The sequence below is a fragment of the Scheffersomyces amazonensis genome (assembly GCF_036850825.1).
Source record: "Scheffersomyces amazonensis strain UFMG-HMD-26.3 chromosome Unknown RJT21scaffold_5, whole genome shotgun sequence".
Classification (NCBI taxonomy): domain Eukaryota; kingdom Fungi; phylum Ascomycota; class Pichiomycetes; order Serinales; family Debaryomycetaceae; genus Scheffersomyces; species Scheffersomyces amazonensis.
In genome coordinates this window covers 742,168-768,553 of record NW_027042745.1, presented here as the reverse complement: position 1 = coordinate 768,553, position 26,386 = coordinate 742,168, and the positions used below count along the sequence as shown (strand labels likewise).

The following is a 26,386-nucleotide window of genomic DNA, read 5'->3' as shown; positions in this document are numbered from 1 at the left end:
TACCCGCCAGATATATACATCTTAGCGGTAATGACAGAAGATACCATAGTGAATAGTATGGTCACAGTACCACCACCAGAGATGGTTGTTAAGTCTACTAGTGGTTCCGGTAAATGGTTACCGTTTGATAATTCATCGTTGTTAGGAAATGCTGCAAAATTCATTGGCAATACCGTATCAATCTTTGTTAATTTTGCCTTACATTTATATGTTAATAGTCTTATATTTGAAGTGATGGTTGTATTCAAGATTAGAAGATGGATCAATTCATCGTATAAGAAAATCATCTATTTCCATTTGTATTTGCTTGAGTTGGTTATGATCATTAACCTTATGATTATAGGAGGCATTTATTCATTGACAGGAACTATTCCAGAACAAGAACAGAATCACCATCAAGATCAAAATCACGATAAAGGTCAACTCTACAATGAGAAGGGATGGTTAAAGATTTCCTCTGTTCACGATGCTTACTGGAAGAACTTGGATATTGAGTTCAAGAGAAGGTACAGCTCCAAGGCTACTGACTCATTCTTGGCGCCCTTAACACTATTCATTGATATAAAGTATTCCCCATCTAATTCTTCACCCGATGAATTCAAAGAGGTTATTTGTCCAATAGTCGATGATAAGTTAACACATCTTGCTGGAGCTTTAATCCATGTGGATCCACTACCCAGTGTGCTTTATGATCAAGTGAATGAAGAGCCCACTTCAGTACCAGTACCAGTACCAGTACAAGAGCAATCAACAGATCCTATTGAAAGTCCCGTGAGACATCACTTCTCCTTCCATAGAAAGTCGAAAAGAAGTGATACAATCAACGATGCTAGTTCAACCTTTACAGTTGAAACCAATTAATAACTACTGATTCAGCGATTAATAAACAAATGTGTTGTTATTACAGATATATAATTTAAAAAGTAGAAAAGACGTGATTAAGAATAAAGTTCATGCTATATTGTACAGATTCGATTCGTTTTCTTATGCAATGCAAAATGACAAGACAAGATCATGATTATGTAAACTAGTTACAATTAATCAATCAATCAATCAATGTATGACTATCTAATTTTCTTCCTCTCCAGCTTCAGATTCTGCTTCATTATCATCACCATCTTCTTCATCACCATCACCACCTAATGCAGCAAATCTATTTATATGAGTGGATTCTGATCTTTTTGAAGTTTCTCTTTGAATTTCAGCACTGGAATTACTGGAATTTGGTCCATTAGATGAAGATCTTTGACTTACAAAAGATGGAGACTTCTTTATACTATTTAATAATGCATTAACTCCAGTACCAACATTACCAGAATTATTATTATTATTATTATTATTGTTATTATTATTGTTATTATTATTATTATTCCAAGATGATCCAGCTCTTGAAGAATTGGATCTACCTTCATTCTGTCTTCTTTGTTTCTTATCACGATTAGTCTTTTGTCTCATCTCCTTAATTTCTGCATCACGATGAATTTCTTCTATAGTCTTTGGACCTGCATCAGCTTCAGATTGTATAAAATTATTTCTTCTTAAATCTTGTAAATCCATTAACATAAATTTAATTCTTGAAGATAATGTTTTTACATTAGCTAAAATCTTATCTATATTTTCAAAGACAAATTTTAATATTGGTCTTGTTTTTTCATCACCATATAATTTAAATCCCACAGTTTTAACTAATTGAGCTAAATTTTCTAAACTATCTTCTGATGGATCAATTACATTCTTAGATTGATCCCTTAAACAAAGGGTGATAACTGGATCATTTAACATTCCTAAATTATATAAATAACCAATGAATTTAACTAATCCAAGACCTCTTCTTTTAGCAGCTGCCATAGCATAATATTCATCAGACATCATTTCTGGTTCAATTGGTGATCCATCTTCATTAGTAGGTAATTTATCAGTCCAACCCGTTTCATATTCACTTTGACAAGTAGCTAATAATAATCTTCTAGCTAATTTACCACCTTTTGGATGGGAACCATCTGGAAGTGTAACTGTTTCATCTTTAACTTCATCAGGAAGACTTGTACATAATTTAGCACAAAATTTAGCATACATTTCTGACCAATAAGGTTCATCACATGCCTTAGCAAAAGTTAAAGAAATAATAGATTTTATAGTAGCAGCATCGTTTTCCCATTTAGCTTGATTTGCTAATGCTAAAACTTCATTAGAAATTGCATCAAACATTTCTAAAGTTAATTTATTTAATAAAGATTTAGTCTTTCTTTCAATATCTTCAGGTGGGAATATTTCTGTACCATCTTCAGCAAGTTTAACTTCAGTCTTTGTAGCTCTTGATCTTGGAACCCATCTATTCGCAGATTTTTCTAATGGTTTAACATCTTCAGCAGGTTTAGAATCTTCTGATTCATCATTTCTATCTCTTTGTTCTCTTCTCTTAGATTTATTCTTTGGAGAAGATTTAGATCTTTCACCTCCTGGTCCCTTTCTTTTAGATCCAGTTCTTGAAGCTTGTCTTGGATCATTATAAGGTCCTCTACCTTGCATTGGGAATCTATTTGAACCACCTGATGGTCCAAATTTATTTCTTGAAGCATTAGATGGTCCATTTCTTTTAACATTAGAAACATCAATATCCACTTTTTCTAATTTAGCATTAAATTCTGGATCCATAGTATATTGAATAACAGGACGGAATTGCATTAAGAATTGAGGATCATATCTGTATTTTTTATTAGTAAGTTGCTTAGAAGCATCAATACCATTTATATTTTCTGGGTATTTTTGTTGTAATAAATCAGGAATAGAAGTGGCCTTTTCTAATCTTGATAAGAAATCAGAAATGGTTAATTGAGGTTCGGCTTCTGCTTCAACTTTTTCTTCACCATCTTCTTCAGTCTTTTCATCTCCTTCTTCAGTTTCTCCTTCACCTTCAACTTCGGCTTCAGCGTCGACATCAGATTCTGCTTCTGCTTCAGCTTCAACTTCAACTTCAACATCGCCAGTCACAACTTTAGCTTCAGCTTGTTCAGTTTCAGTAGCAACTTCTGGTTCAGTCTCAGTAACAGCTTCTGGTTCAACAACTTCTTGTTCAACAGATTTTTCAGTTTGAACTTCAGCCTTTTCAGTACTTTCTACTGGAGCTTGTTCAACTGGAATTTCTACTGGAACTTCAGCTTCCTTGGATTCTTCCTTTGGTTCAACAACTGATTCTGGTTTGACTTGTTCATCTGAAGTAGATACAGGAGCTTCAACAACAACTGGAGGAATAGCAACATTTTCCTTATCCTTTTCATCAGCTTTTGGAGTTGGTTTAACTTCTTCAACTGGAACTTCTTCAGCCTTAGTCTTTACAGCTTCACCAGGAGGAGATTGAACCTTTTCCTTTTCCTTTTCAGCATCTTGGGGAGCGGCTGATTCCTTCATCTTAGCAGCAGCAGCTCTAATTTTTCTCATGAATTCTTCAGCAGGAGATGGAGCAGCAGGTTTACTTGGACTAGTTGCATTAGTTGAAGTCGAAGTTGAAGTTGAAGTATTAACGATTGAAGTGGATGAACCAGTGGCAGAAGTTGTTGAACTTGTTGGAGGATTTAAATCTTTAGTTACAGGTACAGGAGATTTAATTGAAGTAGCAGGAGATACAATACTATTGGCAGGAGATGAAACAGGAGATGCCGAAGAAGCAGCAGCAGCAGCCACTTTCTTCTTCTTTTCTTCTAAATCAACAAGTTTTCCATCCTTAGTAGTTAATTTAACTTTAGTAGGAGGAGGAGTTTGAATAATTGGTTGTTGAGTTGGAATTTGAGGGACAAATTGTTGAGTTGGAACTCCATAAGGTACAGGCATATTTGGTACCACTTGATAACCACCATAACTTGGAATATAACCATAATACATATTATTAGCAGCCACAGGATATGCATAATTATAAGCAGCTTGAGGATTATGATGATTAACCTTTTGATTATTATTATTATAAGAACTCTTTCTTGAATTATACAGCAGTTGTTGACCCTGTTGTTGTTGCTGTTGTTGTTGCAGTTGTTGCAATTGTTGTTGTTGCAGTATTTGAGCCTGTGATTGCAGAGGTTGTCTATTTTGATTATTATTAGACGAATTGCCACTGTTATTATAATTTTGTCTACCTTGATAATTCTTATTATAATGCTTATTATTATTGTTAGAATAGGTATTGGCTCCATTATTGGAGTTGGCGTTTCCATAGTTATTGTTACTATTACCATAGTAATTGTTATGTTGGTAGTACAGCAGTTGTTGTTGTTGTTGTTGAGGTACTTGTGCTTGTGCTTGTGCTTGTGCTTGATGATGCACAGTACTACCACTATAAGATGAGGTCAGAGTTGCAGTTGGATGAGTAACGTGACCATCATTGACTACATCTGAAGTGGTAGTAGAAACAGAGCCTGTAGACTCTGTGGTTGGCTTATTATCAGTCATATTGGCTGAGTGATAATAAGAGTTATTCCGGGAATAGACTATGCTTCCTGATTTGTACTGGGCTCTCACCTCTTTCGGTGTCATTGAAAATTTTTTTTTGGTAGGGTACTGGATCGCTCGAGGTCGTGTGGGGGTGATAAATCAGGTAAATTTTGCAATCGTAGATAGTGTCAATAGTGTGTGTGTGTGTTTAGATAGAGTATATGTGGTGTATGTATAAGTATGTGTACTGTGTATATAATATATGCATAGTCTGGTCTATACAATGCACATATATTATATATAGTGTATGCACTGTATCTAGTGAATAGTTTATAGTGTGTAGTGTATGTGTGTGTGTGTAGTGTATAGTGTATCTACTGCATCTACTGCATCTACTATCTTCAGTATTTACAATTTATTCTATATATTCCTACTCTATAACACTTCCATAATTACTCTGGATGAACAAGACTAAGCAACCCATAACAATAACTCAGCTCGTGAATTATTCTTCTTCCAAACACCCTCTCGATAGTTTTGTGAATTCTTAAACTTTCCATAGCTGGTTGACCTTCTTCAAAAGAAATCTCAAGAGTTTGTAAATTTGACCCGTATGCTTCTTCATTTTCTTCAAATTCCCAATTATACTCTTCATTATATCCCAAAAATAATTGTATTAACTTTTTATGTTTGGAAATAATTGACGGGAGAATCGGCCTTTTAATTGGATTGCAACTAAGGTTTAAATACATGACATTTTCTGGTAAATACATACTTGAAGGTATATGTTCAATATTACAATTGTTGATATCAACTGAACTCAAACCACTAGTGTATTCCTTCGTTTTAATATCAAAAATGGAAATATCTAAACACTTAATACCACTATTATACCCTAAATCCAAAATCTTTAATGACTTAGGAGGAATCCAATTCTTCAATGACACAGAACTAATCTCATTATCGGATAATATAAGTTCCTTTAGACAATTAAGTTGTGACCACTCTTTACCAATTAGTGGGTTTCTGTACAGGTTTATGTCTTTAATTTCATTCAGCCCCAAGTCTATGCTTTCTAGACATGATGGAAAAACAAACTTCCTTAGTGATTTGATGGACGAATCATTTATCTTCAAACTTACTAGACCATCAGGAAAACATATAGGATGCTCATCTTTACCAGGCCATATAGTCCTTGGACCAGCATATTCAAACTTTAGTAACGAATCAGGAAGTTTGAAATAAGGATACGAATTCCTTGAATTAAAATTTACTCTTAAAGTGAATACCTTGTTAAATAACACTTTCAAGATCTCTAAATCCTTCGGTAATGAACCTAGACTAGAAATTCTACTGATATTGGTTCGGGCTATCACTAAAGATCTCAAACTTCTGGGCCAATTACATAACCTAAGTAGTTGCTCATCATTGATATTACAATGTCGTATCTCAATAGAAGTCATATCCGAGGGCCATTCAAAGTGTAATGTATTAACATAAAAATCAGCTGAAACAATCAGTAACTCTTGTAATGATTCAGGTAACTTTGGTAATCTGCCTATGTTGTGATTCAACAATCGAAGTCTTCTTAATTGACCCAAGTACTTTATTTTAAATTTTTCCTTTCTTCTAAACATAGTTAAAGATTCTGCTTTAGAAGCACATTCAGCTATGACATTGAAAGCAGCATCATTGTCTCTAATCTTATTTAGAATTTCTGTATTTATAGGGAATTTTATAATGAGATGCTGCTTACGATACACTTCCAAACTAGCTAATTTTGGAAACCAATGTATAAATAAGACATCGGAGTATTCTAAAGTTTCCTTTTCACCTCGCAAAATGATATGCGTTCGATCAACATTCTTAAGTAATGTGTTGCAATATTTCTTATAAAACTCTTCCAATTCAGTTTGGGAATTAGCAGTAATAGTTAAGCTCCTAGGTTTCAAGTCCGATGGAATTTGTGAAATAGTAAATGTGTTAGTTAACCCTACGGCATGAAATGGAAATGCATGATTTGTTATATCAATGATTATCTGTAAATCCTTCTTTTCCAAACTTATCTCTAAGTCGTTATAGAACTCGTGGTATATCAATGGCTTAAGACAATCTATCAGACTTAGACAGTTAAATATAATATCAGGGGTAGTTAACCACAATATCTCCCTAATAACATCGTCAGGCAAGCGGGGTAAAAATTCTAACCAAAAAGTCTTAATGTAATCAATAGACATGACATTACCATTGAATGTTCTTGCTGTTGATACCATTGGTACTGGCTTAATTATATAGCTTATAGATAAGCGCATGTTTTGATATGATTTCTTACATGATACTTTTGCGCGTTATATATGCACGTTCTTCCCCTCCCCCACATTATCTGATTGCAAAAAAAACCTTATATATTACTAACTATGTACATGGTATTTAAAGTGTTTTAAAGTGTATGGATAATTCTCAATAGATTTAAGTCGAACCTTATTGTCTGAAATTGTAAAGTCAATTAGTCCAATTGGAAGTTCCTTCCCATCCAAGTGTTTAAGCCTGGAATCATGAATAGTTAATGTTTTTAAATCACTTATTCCATGAAGGATTTTCTTTAAAAACGAGTCCGACAAGTCAGGTATAGTTAATGAAAGATGATCCAAATGTTCTGGAATCTGGAGATGTTTAATATCCTTGATGGAGTTTGCTGTTATGAATAGATTCTTTACAGATTTAGGAAACGAAAATGTTTGCCAATGCTTGAATACGACTGAGTTCAAGTGAATGTCTTCAATTGAAGTCAAATGGCCAAGATTGGTAAATTCCCAATCCTGGAAATCAATGTTATTAAATGTAAGTGATTTCAAATTGTGGAAGCTGAGTAATAAGTTTAAATTGATGTTACCCCAGCAAACTCCATTTTCTATAACAACACTTAATGTGGTAACACGTGTTAAGAAGAATACATTAAACTTGCAAAGTAGATTCATAAGATTAGTGAAGTCACTGTTATGGTAGATCACAAGCTGATCTACATAGATATCATCAGAATTAGCTTCTAAAAACTCATAGACTGTATTGTAGTTTCTTATGGTTCTAACTTCGATATGAGGATAAGTATCATTATCAACAGTTCTAGATTGATTACCTGTAAGGAAGTTAAGTCTAAGACTCATATGAAAGTGTTGATGTATCACTTTCCTGGTGTACTTGATTTCCTTCATTCTAAGCAAAATACCAATACTATGAGGATCAAGTTCACCGACCTTCTCGACTATGCAGCGATGTGGTAGATTATTTAAAGTAGCATTAGCGTATTGTTTGAACGATTCAGCTGACTCAAAGTGGTCTTCTACAGACATGTAACTGGAGTTGAAGATGAAGATACTAAGAAGAAAAGTGACCCATACGAGGGAAACTTTTGAAATTGAAATTTCTTTCTCATAGCTACTTTTTTGCACTTACTTAAAATAAGTCTGATACACTGATATTACAAATAAGGAAACAACAAGCCCAGCGAAAAGATAAATTATAAGAGCATCCTTAGGGGACTCTATTTGGTAGCAACTGATAATAATATTTTTCTCAACTTCTGATCGCACATCTTCTTCCGATCCATCATTATTACCTTCAATTGAACAAATTGTACTATCAACTTCTAAGCAGAAATCTTTTGTACATGATCCACATTTGTCTATGGGCTTAATGACAAACTTGGAGTTGCACTCACATTTACAAAATTGTTGATACGCTACTACTACTGAAGCCCATATTAATACCAGTACAACAAGTCTTGATACTGATCCTGAAACTCTCATATTATAGTTCCTCTAATTTTCAAGCTAGATATAGTCTGGGTATTGATATATTGGTATAGTCTGAAAAATAGGGTCGTGGATTTGGGTGTATGTCTGGTATGTTAAGTTTGTGAGTGCGACTCTGTGTGCAGGAGCGACCCAATTCGAAATGGTCAAAATTCATGAAGGCAAAATTGAGCATTCGTACGACAGACAATTATCACCACCCATTAGCATAATCAGAAATCATCAGCAAGTTAAATTGTGATTAATTAGTAACAATGGCCGTAGTATCCATAGATAAGCCATATGTGCACGAAGGAGGAATTAGACCATACTTTGAACAACAAGTTGAGGCGACGGAAATCAAAATCCAACAGACGACTCAAAACTTGAGAAGATTAGAAGCACAACGGAATAAATTAAATAATAAAGTTCGACAATTAAAGGATGAATTAAGATTATTACAAGAACCTGGATCATATGTAGGAGAAGTTGTGAAAGTAATGGGATTGAAAAAAGTATTGGTTAAGATTCATCCTGAGGGGAAATATATTGTTAATATTAGTCCTGATATAGATATTAAGAAATTAACTCCATCAATTAGAGTATGTTTAAAAGCAGATTCATATGATTTACATAAGATTTTACCTAATAAAGTAGATCCATTAGTTTCTTTAATGATGGTTGAAAAAGTTCCTGATTCAACTTATGATATGGTTGGAGGATTAGATAAACAAATTAAAGAAATTAAAGAAGTTATAGAATTACCAGTTAAACATCCAGAATTATTTGAAAGTTTAGGTATAGCACAACCAAAGGGAGTTATTCTTTATGGTCCACCAGGTACTGGTAAAACTTTATTAGCAAGAGCTGTTGCTCATCATACTGAATGTAAATTTATTAGAGTTTCAGGATCAGAATTAGTTCAAAAATATATTGGTGAAGGATCAAGAATGGTTAGAGAATTATTCGTTATGGCAAGAGAACATGCACCATCTATTATATTTATGGATGAAATTGATTCTATAGGGTCTTCACGTGTTGAAGGTTCAAGTGGGGGAGATTCTGAAGTTCAAAGAACAATGTTGGAATTATTAAATCAATTAGATGGATTTGAAAGTTCTAAAGATATTAAAATCATTATGGCTACTAATAGATTAGATATTTTAGATCCTGCTTTATTAAGACCTGGTAGAATTGATAGAAAGATTGAATTTCCAGCTCCAACTGTGGCTGCTAGAACTGATATTTTAAAGATTCATTCTAGATCTATGAATTTAACTAGAGGTATTGATTTACGTAAGATTGCTGATAAAATGAATGGATGTAGTGGAGCTGATGTTAAGGGGGTTTGTACTGAAGCCGGTATGTATGCATTAAGAGAAAGAAGAATTCATGTAACTCAAGAAGATTTTGAATTGGCTGTGGCCAAGATCATGTCTAAGAACGATGAAGGTGCTGTATCATTAGCTAAGTTATTTAAGTGAATACACATTATCTGTCTGTTTGTAAAATTCTTCTGTAGTATATTTGTAGTGTCTGTCTGTCTGTCTATCTGTCTGATCTGATCTGATGTGATGTGATGTGTAACGTGTCTGAAAGATTTGCCTAATCGGGACCCAGCACCAAAAAAAGGTTCCACGTAAATATTTAGCGTAATTAATTTTTCAACTTTAATACCAGTCCAACACAGTGTAACAAGCAGACAGACAGTCAGTTAGCCACTCAGTCAGTCAGTCAGTCAGTCAGTCAATTAACACTACAGTACATATCCTTGACAGACACCAGTTATGATCATCATACAGTTCTTTGTCCTTTTTTTCACATGTTTCAACGTAATACTATGCTCCAGTGACTTACTACTGAGAGTTCAACAAGTAGACAAACTCTTCTCAGCTGAAGGTCCTACTTCCAACGTATTACATGAATATGAGAAACTTGTAAATGATATAGATGCTAGTGGAGAAGATTTTACTGTTCATTTACCTCAAATCTTATTTAAAAGAGCCTTAATTGAAATCAACCTTAATAAGGAGATTCAAGCCATTAGTGATTTAAAGCGAGTACTTAAATTAGATTCGTCTAAGAAAGCAGCTAAACAGAAGTTAGTGGATTTATTAACTACTAAGGGAGATTTTACTCTGTTAAAACCATATTTACATATAAATAATGATAAATCAGTATTAGAAATTATCAATAGATGGGAGAGTAATTTTAAATTAGCTCATGAAGCTTATAATGTTCATGATTATGAAAAGGCAGTTACTATCATTGATAATGAATTAATATCAGTATCACCCATGAGTTTAGAAGTTAATGAACTTCATTATAATAGTACTATGAAATTACTTTTAGCTGGTCAATCATTTAATCAAAGGGTAGGAGAAGAACTGATTAATAAATTAGTAATTACTGATTTAACTAGATTAATTAAAATTCAACCCATGTCAAATCTTGCCAATTATGAACAATTAGCTCAATATGTTTGGTATACAGAATTAGAATTTGAGTTGGGCAAATCAATCATTAAGAATTGTTTAAGAATTAATAATGAATATAAGCCATGTGGAACCATATCTAAATTCTTTACTAAATTTCAAGAATTATTTAAAATTTTAGAAGAGTATTCTATTTTACTTGGTCATCATTATGCTATCCAATTAGATGGTACCACTACAACCAATACGGTTGAAGATCTGTCATTTGATTTTGAATTCATAAATGAGTATTTATTTGAATCTGAATTAAAAGTTTCTAAATTAGAAAAGAGAAATCTTCCTCAAAAAATTAAAACTAATTATGATTATTTAATTTATAAAATTGAAAGATTTCTTGAAGATAATCATTTGAACAAGATTCAACCTTTACAAGTTAGAATAGTTCGAGATTTAATTAAATTAGGTTGTGAATCATATATCAGACTTAATAATTATAAGGGAGCCATACCATATTGTTCTAAAATTGATGATAAATTCTTACCTAAAGAAGTTCCTGTAATTGATCAATTATTGAGAGATGAGAAGTTTCTAGAAGCTAAGTCTATATTAGATCAATTTAACAATAATGTTAAACAAACAAGTATGTTCCATGAAAGATATGTAAAGGTAGAGGAATATATGATGAGAGAGCAACAGAAACAACAACAGCAACAACATCAGCGTCAACAACAATTTTTCAATCAACAACAGCAAAGACAGAGACAACATCAGCAACAACATCAACATCAACAAAGACGTGAACCAGCTCATGATTATTATAAGATTCTTGATATACCTCGTGATGCCGATGAAAAAACAATTAAGAAAGGATACCGAGCTCAAACCTTAAAATATCATCCTGATAAGTATAAGGGTACTGATATGACAGCTGATGAAATAGAAAAGAAAATGCAAACCATTAATCAAGCATATGAAATATTATCTGATCCCGATTTAAAAGCCAGATTTGATAGAGGCGATGATCCTGCTGATCCTCATAACAATGTACCTGGAGGTGGAGGAGGTGGTGGTGGTGGATCAGGATTCTTTAATCAAGGAGGTCCTATATTCAACTTTGGTTCAGGTGGTTCCTTTCAATTCGGAGGGTTTGGAGGTAATGGTGGAGGTAATTCCCACTTCCGATTTACTCATAACAATCATCAACGAAGACATTGATAGATATATACCTCTAATAGATAATCAATATAATAAGTTTAGCACCCAATTTCCGCATTCGTAGAGCATCTGGCCCAATCGGGAACCAGTCGTGTGCGCGGCCCTTTTCGCGCCCATTTCGGGAAGCCGGTGCCACAGATTGAGATAAGATGCCACCACAAAGAGTAATAGGCAAAAACGGTCGGTGAATGTACCCGATTACTCATTACTCATTATTAAGATATTAACTATTTAGAAGTATACGATAATTAGAATTATACTATAATTAGAATTATACCATAAGTATGAAATTAAGTATCTGTACATTGGCAGCCACTGTAGCCATCTTTAGTTCTATTCAAGCTCTGCCAATTAAGCAACAAGCTATTTTAGATATTGAAACCGTTAATAATGATAAAGAAATTAATGAAAAATTTGAATTTAGTGAATCTCAATTTAATGAATTACCATTAATTGAGACTGAAGAATTACAATCTTTAATTAGTGAGAAAGGATTGAAAAAAAGAGCTAAAGTACTTTATGATATTGCTAAGGGTTCAATTGGTAAATATGGTCATCCAACTCGTGTAATTGGTTCTCCTGGTCATTGGGGTACTATTGGTTATATTAAATCGGAAATTTATAAATTAGGAGGTTATTTTAATGTTGATACTCAATCGTTCAATGCTATTGATGGTCAAGTTAATTCTTATTCTTTATTAATTGATGGTATTCAACCTAAAAGTTTACTTGCTTTGGCTTTAACCCCACCAACTCCTCAAGGTAATCCAGTTCATGGTGATTTAGTTCTTGTTGATAATTTCGGTTGTGCACCTGAAGATTATCCATCTTCATTAACTAAAGGTAATATTGTATTAGTTCAAAGAGGTGAATGTTCATTTGGTGATAAATCTATTAAGGCAGGTCAAGCTGGTGCATCAGGACTTATTATTTATGATAAAGAACCATTACATGGAACTTTAGGTACTCCAACTGGTGATGAAGTTGCTACAGTATCTATTACTGAAAAGGATGCTGCTCCATATATTAAAAAATTAACAGAAGATCCAACTTTCAAATTTGAAACTACTTTATATGTTGATTCAGTTATTAGAAATATTAGTACACTTAATGTCATTGCTGAAACCAAATATGGTGATCATGATAATGTGGTATCATTAGGTGCCCATTCAGATTCTGTTGCTGAAGGTCCAGGTATTAATGATGATGGTTCAGGTACTATTTCATTATTAGAAGTTGCAGAAAAGTTAACTAAATTTAAAGTTAATAATGCCGTTAGATTCGCTTGGTGGGCTGCTGAAGAAGAAGGTTTACTTGGATCTGATTATTATGCCAATTCATTATCTCCAGAAGAAAATGCTAAACTTAGACTCTTTATGGATTATGATATGATGGCTTCACCTAATTACGAATATGAAGTTTATGATGCTAACAATGTTGATCATCCAAATGGTTCCGGTACTTTAAAGGATTTATATATAGATTGGTATGTTAAGCATGGTCTCAACTATACTTTGGTTCCATTTGATGGTAGATCTGATTATGTAGGATTTATTGATAATGGTATCCCAGCTGGAGGTATTGCTACAGGTGCTGAAGGGCTCAAATCCTCTAAGGGAGTCGCTAAGTTTGGAGGTGTCGCTGGTGAACAATTCGATCAATGTTATCATCAATTATGTGATGATTTATCTAATCCAGACTATGAAGCTTGGGTTATCAATACCAAATTGATTGCTCATTCTGTTGCCACATATGCCAAATCATTTGATGATTTCCCCATTAGAGACACTATCATTACTTCATCGAACTCAAAGTCTGGTAATGACTTCAAGTACCATGGCTCTAGATTGATTATGTAAGATTTTCTTTCCCATAGTAATTTCTCTAGATTAAAATAATAAAAGTTAGAATTGAATATCAATATCATATTACTATTAATAGTTCTGTTGTAGTATAGTGAAGTAGGTGGGGCGCTAGTACCGATGTTTAATCTCCGTGAGCAATTTCGCGATTCTGATTGATTTTTGGGGGAGTCACCCAGTATGGAAATTAAGCTCGGGAGTGCCTCCACAATAAGCTAGTACCCCCAAAATCCAAGCCAATAGTACTGAGAGTATATGTCGAAGAAATTGTTGAGTGGTGGTAGACTTAATTACGTATTGCATAGCTTGATGCTTAGAACTATAAGAAGTATAAGAACCATGACCACTTCATCAGCTATTAAATCACATCCTAAAGTTCTTAGACTTGGACGAGTCGAATTTGCTCATGCTAAATGGGCTGAAGTTTCTAAGATAGCTACAGTAATTGATTGTACTTCAAAAAACAGAGAAGAATTCTTTGAAGATTTAAAGGGTAAGTATAAGGATATCACTAATATTAGTAGAACTTATCAATCGGTTGCTTATACGGGAAAATTCGATGAAGAATTAGCTTCTCATCTTCCATCTACTGTTAAATCAATTAGTCATACTGGTGCTGGATATGATCAAATTGATCCTGAACCTTTCACTAAACGTGGAATTCAAGTTTCTAATATTACTGTACCAGTTGAAGGTCCAACTGCTGATACTGCAGTATTTTTATTATTGTCAACATTAAGAAATTTCCAAGAAGGTCATGACTTATTAGTCAAAGGACAATGGCCAGGAAAAAAAGCTGCTGGAGCTAAATTAGGACAAACTCCACATTCAAAAGTGGTAGGAATCTTAGGAATGGGAGGTATTGGTAGATGTATTAGAGATAGATTAGTACCATTTGGATTTAAGAAAATCATCTATTATAATAGAAGTAGATTAAGTAAAGATTTAGAAAAGGATAGTGAATATGTTTCATTTGAAGATTTAATTGCCAAAAGTGATATCTTAGTAGTTAGTGTACCATTAAATCCAAAGACTAGACATTTAATTAATGGTGAAGTTCTTGCCAACTTAAAACAAGGTTCAATTATTGTTAATACTGCAAGAGGTGCAGTTATTGATGAACAAGCATTATTGGCAAGTTTAAAGTCTGGACATATTGGAGGCTTTGGATCCGATGTGTTTGAACATGAACCACAAGTTCCTCAAGAATTATTGGATTTACCCAATGTCATTAGTTTACCTCATATGGGTACTCATGCGCTGGATGCTATTCAATATATGGAAGAATGGGTAGCTGAAAATGTTGAAAGTTGTATTTTGACAGGTAAAGTTAAGAGTATAATTCCAGATCAGGCCAATTTAGAGATTTAGATATATACAGTGTTTTTACTTCTTTTTGAAAATACAGACTTTTTTCTTTAGAACCGGATAATCTTCTATTAAAACTCTGTCTCGGAATAAAGCTAACAATGTCCTATTATTTTTTAATATTTTTTTTCTATTAAGTGAGACCTACAGTTCTTAAGTCCCCAAAGAGCATACCTTTTTTTACAATATGAAATAGCTTGGCAAAGTGATTTTTCCAATCACGTTCTACCTCTTAATGCGTCAAGTTTCTAGAATATGAAATATTTTGCCATTTAGATGCAGCCTAATTATCCATTTCTCAAGGTGAAATTTTTAAATTTAGCTGGTTTTTGGGACTGAAACATTTGCCGACTCGCTACATTTATTAGTAGAGGAGTTTGGGCACAGGGACAAAATTTCGTGCGATCTTTACCATTTGTTCTCACGGCCATAATTAGCTACTGGTTCAAGATATTAGATTACCCAGTGCAACGCGAGGCTGAACCATACTTTTCAGCATGCGTAACTCTGGTTTAATTTTTTGATACACCCCTTGCAACATATCCACGAAGTCGATGCCTATCACTTTAACTGACCTCGGCTATAGTTTTTATTAATAGGGATATATTTAAAGCCAGTATTCTAAAATGTTAAAGCTGGTTGCCCAATTGATTGAGTGGCACCGATAGCAGGTTGAAGTTATCTGAATTTTATTTTCTAAGCTACCTTCTTTATTTATACTTCACTAACTTTCCTACTTTTATTATTGTACGCTATATTAAAATTGACAACTGTCTCTTTCTCAATTCCTGTTATCTCAATGACTGTGGACTATTCTTCAAATCCTTCAAACTTGACATTCTTGGATTGTGGTGATTCTAATATCACTGTGACAAATATTCCTATAAATATCAGTAACTTGACTGATGTGAGCTACATCCTAGACCAGTTCAATCTGGACTATCAATGTGGAATAAACTATTACCAAACAAACAAAAAATCGAAAAGAGATCTCTATAAGATGGAAAGCGAAATACAACCAAATATCACTCTGGCAGTTTTCAATTGTGGAGAATCGAATCTTGATATTTTCCTTACCAATGGAACTAACTATTATGATAACTCAGTTTATAACTGTGGTATTTCTTATGAGGCTAGTAAGTCATCCAAATCGGGATCCCCTACTGTAAAGATTCCAAAGGTGTTGTTGCTAGTCGGTATCATGATTATCGTATCTAAAGTGGTTTAGCATAAGTCAAATAGTATTAAAATGCGCAGTGTGCACTGTAACGCTTCTGTTGTAAAGATACGTGCTTACAAACCTACAGCATTTTACAAGTCTATGCTTTATAAGGACGACCACATATTCTTAAAGTCATTCCACCACAAGAGTTTTTACTATATACGTAGTTTCTCTAGCTTAATTACCATTTATAACCCTCTATTTATATAGAATTTAATAATTGATGTATCCAAAAAAAAAAAACTTGGTATATACACATTCTGTATCCATATTGCTTAGCTTAATAAAAGAAGTTATATTTATTCTAAATCATTTCACTCAGGAAAGAGCTTTTATGCCGACATACTATGTAGTCTCACGCTAAGAATAGCCCAGAATGCTCACATTTCTAGACCTTTGGTGCATTAGCCCAGCACTGATAACCGCTAGTTGGTTTTAAACAGATAAAGATGAAAGATTAACATTTAAGTTAATTTGATAAATAATATTTCTAATTCAACAACATATTTATTCTCTCTATTAAATAAGTCTAAAATCGTTTTGGATTTCTCCACTTTCTTCAGAAACTTCCGACTTTTTTCTTTAGACCAACCGAGCAAATAATCTTCAATCCACTCCTTTTATTTTTTCGTGCCGGTCGTACACAGAAGCTGCGTATATCTATAAGATCAAATAAATAACTGTAATCTATTTGATATCAATCTATTTGCTAATTGCTATGAAATAAAAAATGTGGTATGAATGTATTTTAATCGGTACGAACATTCGATTCACCAATAGTATTAAAAGTTCCGGTCAAATGACATAAGAATTAAAACCCGGTAGTATGAAAAATTCCGGTCCGGTGTATGAGATCTCAGAATTCGCTTTGAAGAAGTATCATATCTAAAAACTAGCATATTACTATCAAAACTTAAATAATAAAGAGTAAAAAGAATGTATAGGCCAGTTAATATAAATCATATGTAGCTTTCTTCGGATCCGGCACGTTAGCCGAGTCACTATAATGCACAGTAATGAGTACACAATGCGAATACGACCGAGTGAGCCATCCAGTGAGGATTTCAGTTATGAGCGATTAGCTAGTACAAACTAGTAAATTTAATATGGTAAATATGTTCAGTATGTCCAGCATGAATCGTATTCTATACAGTCGTTTCATTGCTCTACTTCGTGGTTTCGTCAAACGCTACGATAGGGTCATGTAAAACGATCAGTTGATCATTGACTCTATTAACCACTGACAGACTTTTTTGCAGTAATCAGCGCCGTTCAGAAAAAAGAAATACAAAAGGTCTAGTCCGCAGTTCGGGTTTGTAATCTGATAACTTTCTTTATATAAAAGTCGGTCATACCCAATCAGCATACCAGAGATGACTTGGTGTGGCAATAGTTATATTGTGGTTCGTATAGTGTAGTAATATTCCAGCTAATTGTATTACAATTTATTTTATTTTATTTTATTTCATGTCATCCCATACATTTAGAGTCAGAAGTGTGTCTATCTAAATTTGTATCTATCTAAATTTGTATCTCAAATCAAACCCCGATATACTCCTCCTCTAACAATTAAAAATTACTGTCTGGGCGGCCCTTTCCATTCACAATTTTTTTTTTCGGACTGGCACCGACAAATTTTTCAACGACATTTCCCATCAACGTTTATTAGGCGGGAAGAAAATAGTATACAGAAGAGGCACAAGCAGAGGATTGATTTTTTTCAACTATCGAAATCGAAAAAAGCAAGTCAAAAATTTCTTGTCATTTCACAATCAATTATCATTAACGATTAGTTCTTATTATATTGCATCTAATTGCAAGTATACATAATAGTTTAACTACCGATCTGCCCTTGGACTTTAAAATTCCGCATTACCACCGGACCTTTCTTATCAAATTCTCATATCATATCACTCAGTATAGTTCGAATTATATAATCGGTTAAGTACTTAACTATTCATCACATTTCATTTATATTTATATATACCACAACCATCATTATATCATGGAACAGCATCAATTACAATTCTTACCGAAAGATACAGTTGAAATAGACTATGAAGCATTACCGGATGATGCATCTCTCGTAGCTCATTTATCGGCTGGAGCATTTGCTGGAATAATGGAGCATACTGTCATGTACCCTATTGATTCATTAAAGACAAGAATGCAAGTGGCAACTTCAACTCAAGAATTTTCTAAGTCTGTCATATCGACTATAAATAAAATTAGTTCAAGTGAAGGAGCTTATTCACTTTGGAGAGGTGTTTCATCAGTAGTGGTTGGAGCAGGTCCAGCTCATGCGGTATATTTCTCTGTATTCGAAGCTGCAAAGACCTTATTAGTTAATAGAATTATTCATAATGGGAATCCTAATCATTCAAATACAAATAGTAATGGATCAAGTAAACTTGTTACTGATGAGAATCATCCTTTAATTGCATCTTTAGCAGGGATTGCTGCAACTACAGCTAGTGATGCATTAATGACACCATTTGATGTACTTAAACAAAGAATGCAAGCTACTGCATCTTCTTCAAATCAATTGCAAAAGGGTAAAAATAATACAGTTAAATTACTTCAAACAGCTTCTTCACTCTATAGGCATGAAGGTGTCAGTGCATTTTATATTTCATATCCTACTACATTATTTACCAACATACCGTTTGCTGCTCTTAATTTTGGATTTTATGAATACTGTTCTCTCATGTTAAATCCAGATAATAATTATAATCCATATTTACATTGTGTTTCTGGTGGTATAGCTGGTGGGATTGCAGCTGCATTAACAACCCCATTAGATTGCATTAAGACAGCCTTACAAACAAGAGGTATTAGTCAAAATGAAAATTTAAGAAATGTTACAGGTTTTAAAACGGCTGCTAGAGCTATACATAAAGAATTCGGAATTAGAGGATTTCTTAAAGGATTAAAACCTAGAATCATATTTAATGTTCCAAGTACGGCTATTAGTTGGACAGCATATGAAATGGCTAAGGAGATCTTATTGAGATAGAATTAAAATTAAGATTAAGATTTATCAAAAGTTCACTAATTAACATGCATACATTTTACACGTCTCTTGTACCATAGTTTTATATTTATATTAGTATTAATATTATATATCAATTGTATATTCTATAACTCATCAATCATTAAGGAAGTAGACTATCTTCTAACTTTGTATAGCTTGGATCAAGGCATTGGCTCGAGCAATATGATTTAATTCTCGGATATTATTCTGACTCAATTTCTGAGCCATGAATGAAAACATAACACAACTACCTAAGAATCCGAGTAAGTTGAAGAAGGCCTTTCGGGAATATGACCGTTCTTCTTCTTCAGTTCTAAACGAGGCAAATATTCGACGGATGGAGGCGACTATCATCTTGTATAGTTTCATTGGTATAATGAATGATGTATTATGAAGCTTACTGAAATGGCTCTAAAGTTTGAGTTGCCAAGTGATTTCCAGTGTCGCGATGGTTGAGAAAAATTACTGACGATTTGATCTCGTCACTAATTGAAATTCGAACCACGGACTAATACCATATGTATAAAGAAAAAAAAAAGATAAAGACCTAACTTACAATGTTGATCGGTATCGGGTGCCAAGGTTCAACTGAACCAAGGTTCGCATATTGCACTCAATAGCCCTCAGTACTGAAGGCCAACCATCCGCGATGTCATTCCCATAACAGGCCAGGGGCCCATCGATATTTCTGATGGCATCGCCTCAAACGTTTCCACGCTAGAGAAGCTCTCACGAGCAATGAGAATTAGCGAGAATTCTCAGTAAATTGGATGGAGTACCACCGAATTTCCCACCCGTTTTCTCTAAATTTAGTGAGAAATTTTCATTTCTCCTTACGTTGACGGGTAAATGCGAATTCTTCATTATAAGAAAAGTCATTAACGATTAAACTACAGATAGTAATCTAATCACACAAAATCATGTCCATTCAAACATGAGTAGTATAATAGCGGCATGGATTTTTAGTCCAAAATCCTGCATCTAATCTCTTAGTTGATTTTGCAATTACGAAAAAAAGATGAATAAAATTTTGTAACTATCTTTATTTCGATTCTTCGGGATGTTTACAGCGTTTGACGTTGAAGCATCGTCCATTCTTCTTTATTGGATATCCGCTTTTGGGTCTTCTTAATTTTAGATTTCTTAACTTTCAAAAAACTGTAGGAACATACTAACTTTCAAAAATCTACTAGGATTCAAAAATCTACTAACTTTCAAGAATCTACAGGAACTTACTAACTTTAAAAAGAATATCTCGAATACGATATAGTCTGATCGTACAAGAGATCCAGGCACGGCGCCATAAATCAATGCTGTTGTAGTAGTAATGTTTAGGCTTTTGACTCTTAATCTTTTAGAAAAATAGTGTATGCAGGCCAATTAATAGTACGTATAAAACTTTTTAACAAACTACGGTTTAATTAAATCCATATTTATATAAATTGTACGCTAATAAATAAATCATTTTGCGTATCTATTAGATTATTTGCATATGTAGTGCCTGTAGCTAAACGCCACTATATACAAGAACAATTTCTGTATACATTACTTTACTGTGGTAGATCATTGGCGCTAATATGGTGTGATAGCTTTGTCATATCAGAAGCGCTATGTAGACAAACCTATAGGGTTTTGATATTCTTACTTTTATTTATTAATAGAAATAAATGTATAATATTTGCAACCTAAAGTTTTAAGTAATGATGTTAAATCCTCTTCATAACACATGGGATTCTAATGTGCACACATACTCACTGATTAATATACGTAGAAGTGTTCTCAATTCTTCTTACTTGTCTTATGACTATTCATTACTTTCTAGTCTATTGATTCTTAGAAATCATAAACTACTTATTATTACTCAATTGAATTTATTGCTAGTACTATCTAAGAACTTTTAATACAAGTCTTTCATAACCTCGTCTATACAATTGCTCACAATTAATACAAATACCTGTTTATTGAATTCGAAATACTTGACGTTTATTAAAAGTAACTGTGTAATAAGTGCAGCTGTGATTAATCGTTGGAAATTCCAATATGCTCTTATTTGTATTTTTGGCAAGAAAATACCAAAAATCACAGAGCATCGAACATAATTGGTAATGCATTGTTTTATACTAACTGGCAACTAACAACTAATATACTACATATAAACGCAGCAATGTTTTCTTGGTTGTAAGACAAATGCAGTACATTATAGAGCAAATTTTAGCAACAGAAATGGCATATATTAAAGCACAAAACACTTTAGACAGTAGAATGCCAAGGTAGAAGAGACAAATAGAAGTTCTGATGGCCTCAATATTCGTTAAATTAATTGTCGGTGCATATGCCCATTCTTCAATAAAATTTGAAGGTCAAATTTTGGGCTTATAAAATCATAATCGCTTAGATGGAAAAGATAAAATAAGGTATACTCTAAACTGTAAATTGACTATTTAAAAAAAGTATAATTTTGTATGCATAAGATAGCTCATTTCAATTTGTCTTAACCATCAACCAATTTACTGTTTCTTGGGTCATTGTTTCATATCGATATAACTATATGGATCAATATTCGGGAAGATCGTATCTGTTCATTAATTGGGATTGAAAGTTTATTTTTAAGGGAATGAAAATTTTGTGAAATGCAGACAAAAATGAAGAAAAAAATATTTTTCTTTGTTCCCTGTCATCACAAAAGGCATTTTTCATCTAATCAGTTCGATCAGTTACGCCATAACAATCTCACTTTGTAGTTACGCCCAGGTTCTTGGAAACTATTTTCGAAATGAATTAGTTGCTACATTGCATATATATATCTTTTTTTTCTAGTATTCTAGTTACTTTGATCCTGACATTTTATTGTCTTCGTTTTGCTTGACTTTTTGTCTGAATATTTTCATTTTATCCATCTCTTCTCTTGCTTCTTGTGCAGACGGTTAGTATCGTTGTTACCTGCTTCTTGTATATTCTGGATTAACATAAAAGGACTTGATTCTGTCCTTTGTTTGGCAAATTTATGACTTGGAATTTTTCTTTTCATTAATCATTAATCAATTGTAACAATGTCAGATAGTTATCAAGAAAAGGCATCTGGTTCAGATGTCGCCTCCCATTCTTCTCAAGTTTCAACTTTTGAAGAAGAAAAATCTATTGGTGTTGAGAAGGCCGAATTGTTGGCTGCTGCTTGGGATAATAAATTTTATTATAAAATTATCTTATTATTTTCATCATTCTTGGTTGGTTATGGTTATGGTTTAGATGGTCAAACTAGATACGTTTTTACTGGTTACGCCACTCAAAGTTATGCTGAACATTCTTTATTAAGTACCGTCAACGTCATTACTGGTGTTGCAGCTGCTGCATCTCAACCTGTATATGCAAGATTAAGTGATGTCTTTGGAAGATTAGAATTATTTATTGTTTCAGTTGTATTCTATGTTGTTGGTACTATTATTGAAAGTCAAGCTACTAGTGTTCAAAAATACGCTGGTGGTGCTATACTTTACCAAATTGGATATTCTGGTGTTATTTTAGTTCTTTTACTTATCTTATCTGATTTTTCGTCTTTAAGATGGAGATTATTCTATACTTTTGTTCCAGCTTTCCCATTTATTATTAATACTTGGATTTCTGGTAATGTTACGGCTGCCATCGGTATGAATTGGTCATGGGGTGTTGGTATGTGGGCTTTTATCTTCCCATTATGTTGTATCCCATTAGTTTGTTGTATGATTCACATGAGATACCTTGCTGGTAAAACTCCTGAATGGAAAGTTTTCAAACAAAGAAAGACTAAATATCAAGAATTAGGTCCAATTGGGTTTGCCAATTACTTATTCTGGAAATTAGATATTATTGGTTTATTATTATTAATTGTTTGCCTTGCTTGTATATTGGTTCCATTAACTTTAGCTGGTGGTGTTAAAGATACCTGGAAGAAAGCACATATTATTGTTCCAATCGTCATTGGTGGTGTATTATTACCAGTTTTTGTTGCTTGGGAAACCTATGGTGCTAGATTCCCATTAGCACCATGGAAATTATTAAAAGATAGAGGTATTTGGTCTGCTTTAATAATTTCTTTCTTATTAGATTTCATTTCTTCTATTGAAAGTTCCTATCTTTACACTGTTTTAATGGTTGCAGTTAATGAATCTCAAAAATCAGCTACTAGAATTACTTCTATATCATCATTTGTTTCGGTCGTTGGTGCTGTTTTCTTTGGTCTTGTTATTGTTAAATTTAGAAAATTGAAAGGATTTATTGTTCTTGGTTGTTCTCTTTGGTTAGTTGCCTTTGGTATTATGTACTACTATAGAGGTAACTTAGCTGCACATTCTGGTATTATTGGTGGTTTAGTTGTTCTTGGTCTTGGTACTACCTTCTTCTCATATCCAATTAATGTTAGTGTTCAAGCTTGTGTTACTCATGAACATATGGCTACTGTTTCTTCATTAGTTTATACTACTTATAGAATTGGTTATGCTGCTGGATCATCAGTAGCTGGTGCCATTTGGACTCAAACATTATATTCCAAATTATACAATGCTTTACAAAGTACTGAATTGGCTACTTCGGTTTACACTCAACCATATATTTTTATTACTGAATATGCTTGGGGTACACCAGTTAGAGAAGCTGTTGTTGAAGTTTATCGTGAAATGCAAAGAATTTTAATGATTGCTTGTATGTGTTTCACAGTTCCAATGATTATTGCTGCATTATTCTTAAGAGATCCTAAATTAGGCGTAGATCAATCCAATGATCTTGAAAAATTAGATGCCAATGAAGGTATTACTGATTTCTTTAAGTTCAAGAAACTGAAATTGGAAAAGCAAGATCAACCAGTTGTTTAAACAGTATGTAAATATATTCTTCATCATTTCTATAGTATACTTTAATTCAATTAATATAATCATTTTTAGTAATATGCTTATTATTTGCTCAAAGCTTTATAATTATACCTGATTACTTTTACTTTTTAATTGCAATAATTCACAATTTCAATCGACTTTTTAGTTGCAATCATTTACAATTATTATCTCATCTTCAATTTATGTTCATCCTTAATTTCTGAATAAATTTAATGAATTTGAGTTATTAAATTGAATTATCATCATATGAATTCGATGGAGTTGAAGAAACTAGAATAGGAAATAGAAAATGTCTGCATTAAAAATGCATTTGCAATAATCCGAAAATCGGAAACCAATACTTTTTCGGTCAAATTTTCTGGGCTGAAGTTCCTTTTTTTTTATCTGATTGATCAAATCTGATAACTTAAACGCAAAGTGCCGTACGAAAACATGAGCAAATACGATCCAAGTTGCAGAAAATTAGTAACTCACTAGTAATTAAGGAGTTAATTATCTTGGACTAATATGTCAGCATTTATGATGAATATGTTACATAAGAGTTTGCAGGTTATTAATAGCACATAGACACCAGATAGCTCGAGAAATACTATACTAATGACACCAATGCTACTACATTATAGTCTTATAATTTTTAATATTAATTAAATGAGTGATTATATGGCTGGTTATGAACTAGTATACTAATAAAAAATATTATACCAAGTGAAATTAGTGGTGAATGTTACATAGTTATATGAACACGAGGGCTTCAGCCCTAGTCGCACGAGATAATATTATTTTTCACGTGAGTACCGAGCAATCCTGTACTGACACAATTCTCATTACTTTTGCACTACCATAGTTAACAATCTATAGTGAGCGCTCAGTGAAAAAAAGATGAAAATTTAGAACTGTTTATAGAAACGTTTAATATTCTTTTAAGATTAGTCTTAGTATAACCAACTAGTAGTAGCCATCATGCTTATTCCAAAGGAAGACAGAAAGAAGATCCACCAATACCTCTTCCAAGGTATGTTTATTGAGAGAGATAATGTAATAGGAAATCAGAAGAGTGAAGAAACAGTAGAGGTTGAGTAGAGACCGAAGACCGTAGAGAAGAGATATTAAGATATCACATAATACAAAACAATAAAAGAATAGAAAATAGAGTCAATATAAAGAAAACAGAAGATATAGAACATTCCAAACGTTTAGAACAACGATCAGAACAATCATAAGATGAATTTATATAAAGTTGTCATTCCATTAAAATCTACCACTAAGTAATATTCCATATCAACGAAACTCAAACCTCCTGTAGTTATCACCCATCTTAATTTTCCTATTATATAAGTATATTTAATTGTACATTTTACTAACCCATTTTATAGAAGGTGTTGTCGTTGCTAAGAAGGATTTCAACTTACCAAAACACGATGAAATCGATACCAGAAACTTATTTGTCATTAAAGCTTTACAATCTTTAACTTCTAAAGGATTTGTTAAGACTCAATTCTCATGGCAATATTATTACTACACCTTAACTGATGAAGGTGTTGATTTCTTAAGAACCGAATTAAACATTCCAGAAGGTATTTTACCATTAACCAGATTAAAGAATGCTCCAGCTGAAAGACCAAGACCATTCAGAGGTTCTAGAGAAGGTGGATTCAGAAGAAGAAGAGATTAAGTAAATAGTCTTAATATATAATAGTATATGTATCAGGCAGTGTAGTTGATGTAGAAGGTATTAGAAGTGATTTAATACTGTATAATATCTGTAATAGTGGTATGTACTACAGTATTATAGTACTCATTTCATTTACTACTAGTATGATATTGTACAGGATACTTGATACTTTAAACTATATGACATTCTCTCTTGTAACACTCTCTGAGTGTATAGAATCTGAACCTGTATAGTGTCTATATGGTGTCTATACCTGTATGGTGTGTCTAATATACAGCATATATATTGTTTACATACTGTCATAGATTACGGTTATCGTCAACCCTGTCTATTGTCTACTGTCAATTGTCTATTGTCTATTGTCTACTGTGTATAGTGTCTACTATCTAGTGTATACTGTCTACAAGTGTATTAAACTGTTCATACTGTACCATACTGCACCATTCCGCACCATAGTCTACTTCACTGTGTTACACTACGCTACGCTAAACTGTACTATGCTA

At 33.1% G+C, this 26,386-nt stretch overlaps 12 protein-coding genes across 12 annotated transcripts; 8 read left to right on the top strand and 4 right to left on the bottom strand. All coding sequences in view use genetic code 12, as the record gives it.

Annotated features, from left to right (window-relative positions):
* Window positions 1-57: 57 nt before the first annotated feature.
* Window positions 58-861, top strand: RJT21DRAFT_3272 (uncharacterized protein; the record flags this gene model as incomplete). The annotated part of the gene is made up of 1 exon (XM_064884164.1): window positions 58-861. The coding sequence occupies one exon, from the start codon at window positions 58-60 to the stop codon at window positions 859-861; it is 804 nt and encodes a 267-aa protein (XP_064737349.1).
* Window positions 829-3,961, bottom strand: TIF4631 (translation initiation factor eIF4G). Its single transcript, XM_064882228.1, has one exon. It carries the CDS (start codon window positions 3,877-3,879, stop codon window positions 1,069-1,071), a length of 2,811 nt encoding a protein of 936 aa, XP_064737348.1. The 5' UTR covers window positions 3,880-3,961; the 3' UTR covers window positions 829-1,068.
* Window positions 3,962-4,101: 140 nt separating this feature from the next.
* Window positions 4,102-4,649, top strand: RJT21DRAFT_121812 (uncharacterized protein; the record flags this gene model as incomplete). The annotated part of the gene is made up of 1 exon (XM_064882227.1): window positions 4,102-4,649. A coding segment is annotated over exon 1 (184 nt), but the record flags the coding sequence as incomplete, so codon positions are not given.
* Window positions 4,650-4,849: 200 nt separating this feature from the next.
* On the bottom strand, window positions 4,850-6,788 carry RJT21DRAFT_121811 (uncharacterized protein). Its single transcript, XM_064882226.1, has one exon. The coding sequence runs from the start codon at window positions 6,732-6,734 to the stop codon at window positions 4,875-4,877; it is 1,860 nt and encodes a 619-aa protein (XP_064737346.1). The 5' UTR covers window positions 6,735-6,788; the 3' UTR covers window positions 4,850-4,874.
* Window positions 6,789-6,833: 45 nt separating this feature from the next.
* RJT21DRAFT_133243 (uncharacterized protein) lies at window positions 6,834-8,626 on the bottom strand (the record flags this gene model as incomplete). Its single annotated transcript, XM_064883182.1, has 2 exons — window positions 7,876-8,626; window positions 6,834-7,776 (listed from the first exon to the last, which is right to left on the bottom strand). Exons 1-2 carry the CDS (start codon window positions 8,226-8,228, stop codon window positions 6,834-6,836), a joined length of 1,296 nt encoding a protein of 431 aa, XP_064737345.1. The 5' UTR covers window positions 8,229-8,626.
* A 1,272-nt stretch (window positions 8,627-9,898) lies between these two features.
* JEM1 (Jem1p) lies at window positions 9,899-12,057 on the top strand. The gene has a single exon (XM_064882225.1). It carries the CDS (start codon window positions 10,001-10,003, stop codon window positions 11,861-11,863), a length of 1,863 nt encoding a protein of 620 aa, XP_064737344.1. The 5' UTR covers window positions 9,899-10,000; the 3' UTR covers window positions 11,864-12,057.
* Window positions 12,006-13,810, top strand: APE3 (Ape3p). Its single transcript, XM_064884705.1, has one exon. It carries the CDS (start codon window positions 12,148-12,150, stop codon window positions 13,720-13,722), a length of 1,575 nt encoding a protein of 524 aa, XP_064737343.1. The 5' UTR covers window positions 12,006-12,147; the 3' UTR covers window positions 13,723-13,810.
* A 254-nt stretch (window positions 13,811-14,064) lies between these two features.
* On the top strand, window positions 14,065-15,096 carry IFM3 (Ifm3p; the record flags this gene model as incomplete). The annotated part of the gene is made up of 1 exon (XM_064885511.1): window positions 14,065-15,096. One exon carries the CDS (start codon window positions 14,065-14,067, stop codon window positions 15,094-15,096), a length of 1,032 nt encoding a protein of 343 aa, XP_064737342.1.
* Window positions 15,097-18,320: 3,224 nt separating this feature from the next.
* MRS4 (Fe(2+) transporter) lies at window positions 18,321-19,331 on the top strand (the record flags this gene model as incomplete). Its single annotated transcript, XM_064885494.1, has 1 exon — window positions 18,321-19,331. The coding sequence occupies one exon, from the start codon at window positions 18,321-18,323 to the stop codon at window positions 19,329-19,331; it is 1,011 nt and encodes a 336-aa protein (XP_064737341.1).
* A 75-nt stretch (window positions 19,332-19,406) lies between these two features.
* RJT21DRAFT_121803 (uncharacterized protein) lies at window positions 19,407-19,887 on the bottom strand. The gene has a single exon (XM_064882224.1). The coding sequence runs from the start codon at window positions 19,716-19,718 to the stop codon at window positions 19,491-19,493; it is 228 nt and encodes a 75-aa protein (XP_064737340.1). The 5' UTR covers window positions 19,719-19,887; the 3' UTR covers window positions 19,407-19,490.
* A 2,512-nt stretch (window positions 19,888-22,399) lies between these two features.
* On the top strand, window positions 22,400-24,193 carry SIT1 (siderophore transporter; the record flags this gene model as incomplete). Its single annotated transcript, XM_064885522.1, has 1 exon — window positions 22,400-24,193. The coding sequence occupies one exon, from the start codon at window positions 22,400-22,402 to the stop codon at window positions 24,191-24,193; it is 1,794 nt and encodes a 597-aa protein (XP_064737339.1).
* Window positions 24,194-25,120: 927 nt separating this feature from the next.
* RPS10 (40S ribosomal protein eS10) lies at window positions 25,121-25,920 on the top strand. Its single transcript, XM_064882223.1, has 2 exons — window positions 25,121-25,223; window positions 25,585-25,920. The coding sequence occupies exons 1-2, from the start codon at window positions 25,172-25,174 to the stop codon at window positions 25,881-25,883; spliced, it is 351 nt and encodes a 116-aa protein (XP_064737338.1). The 5' UTR covers window positions 25,121-25,171; the 3' UTR covers window positions 25,884-25,920.
* The last annotated feature ends 466 nt before the right edge of the window (window positions 25,921-26,386 follow it).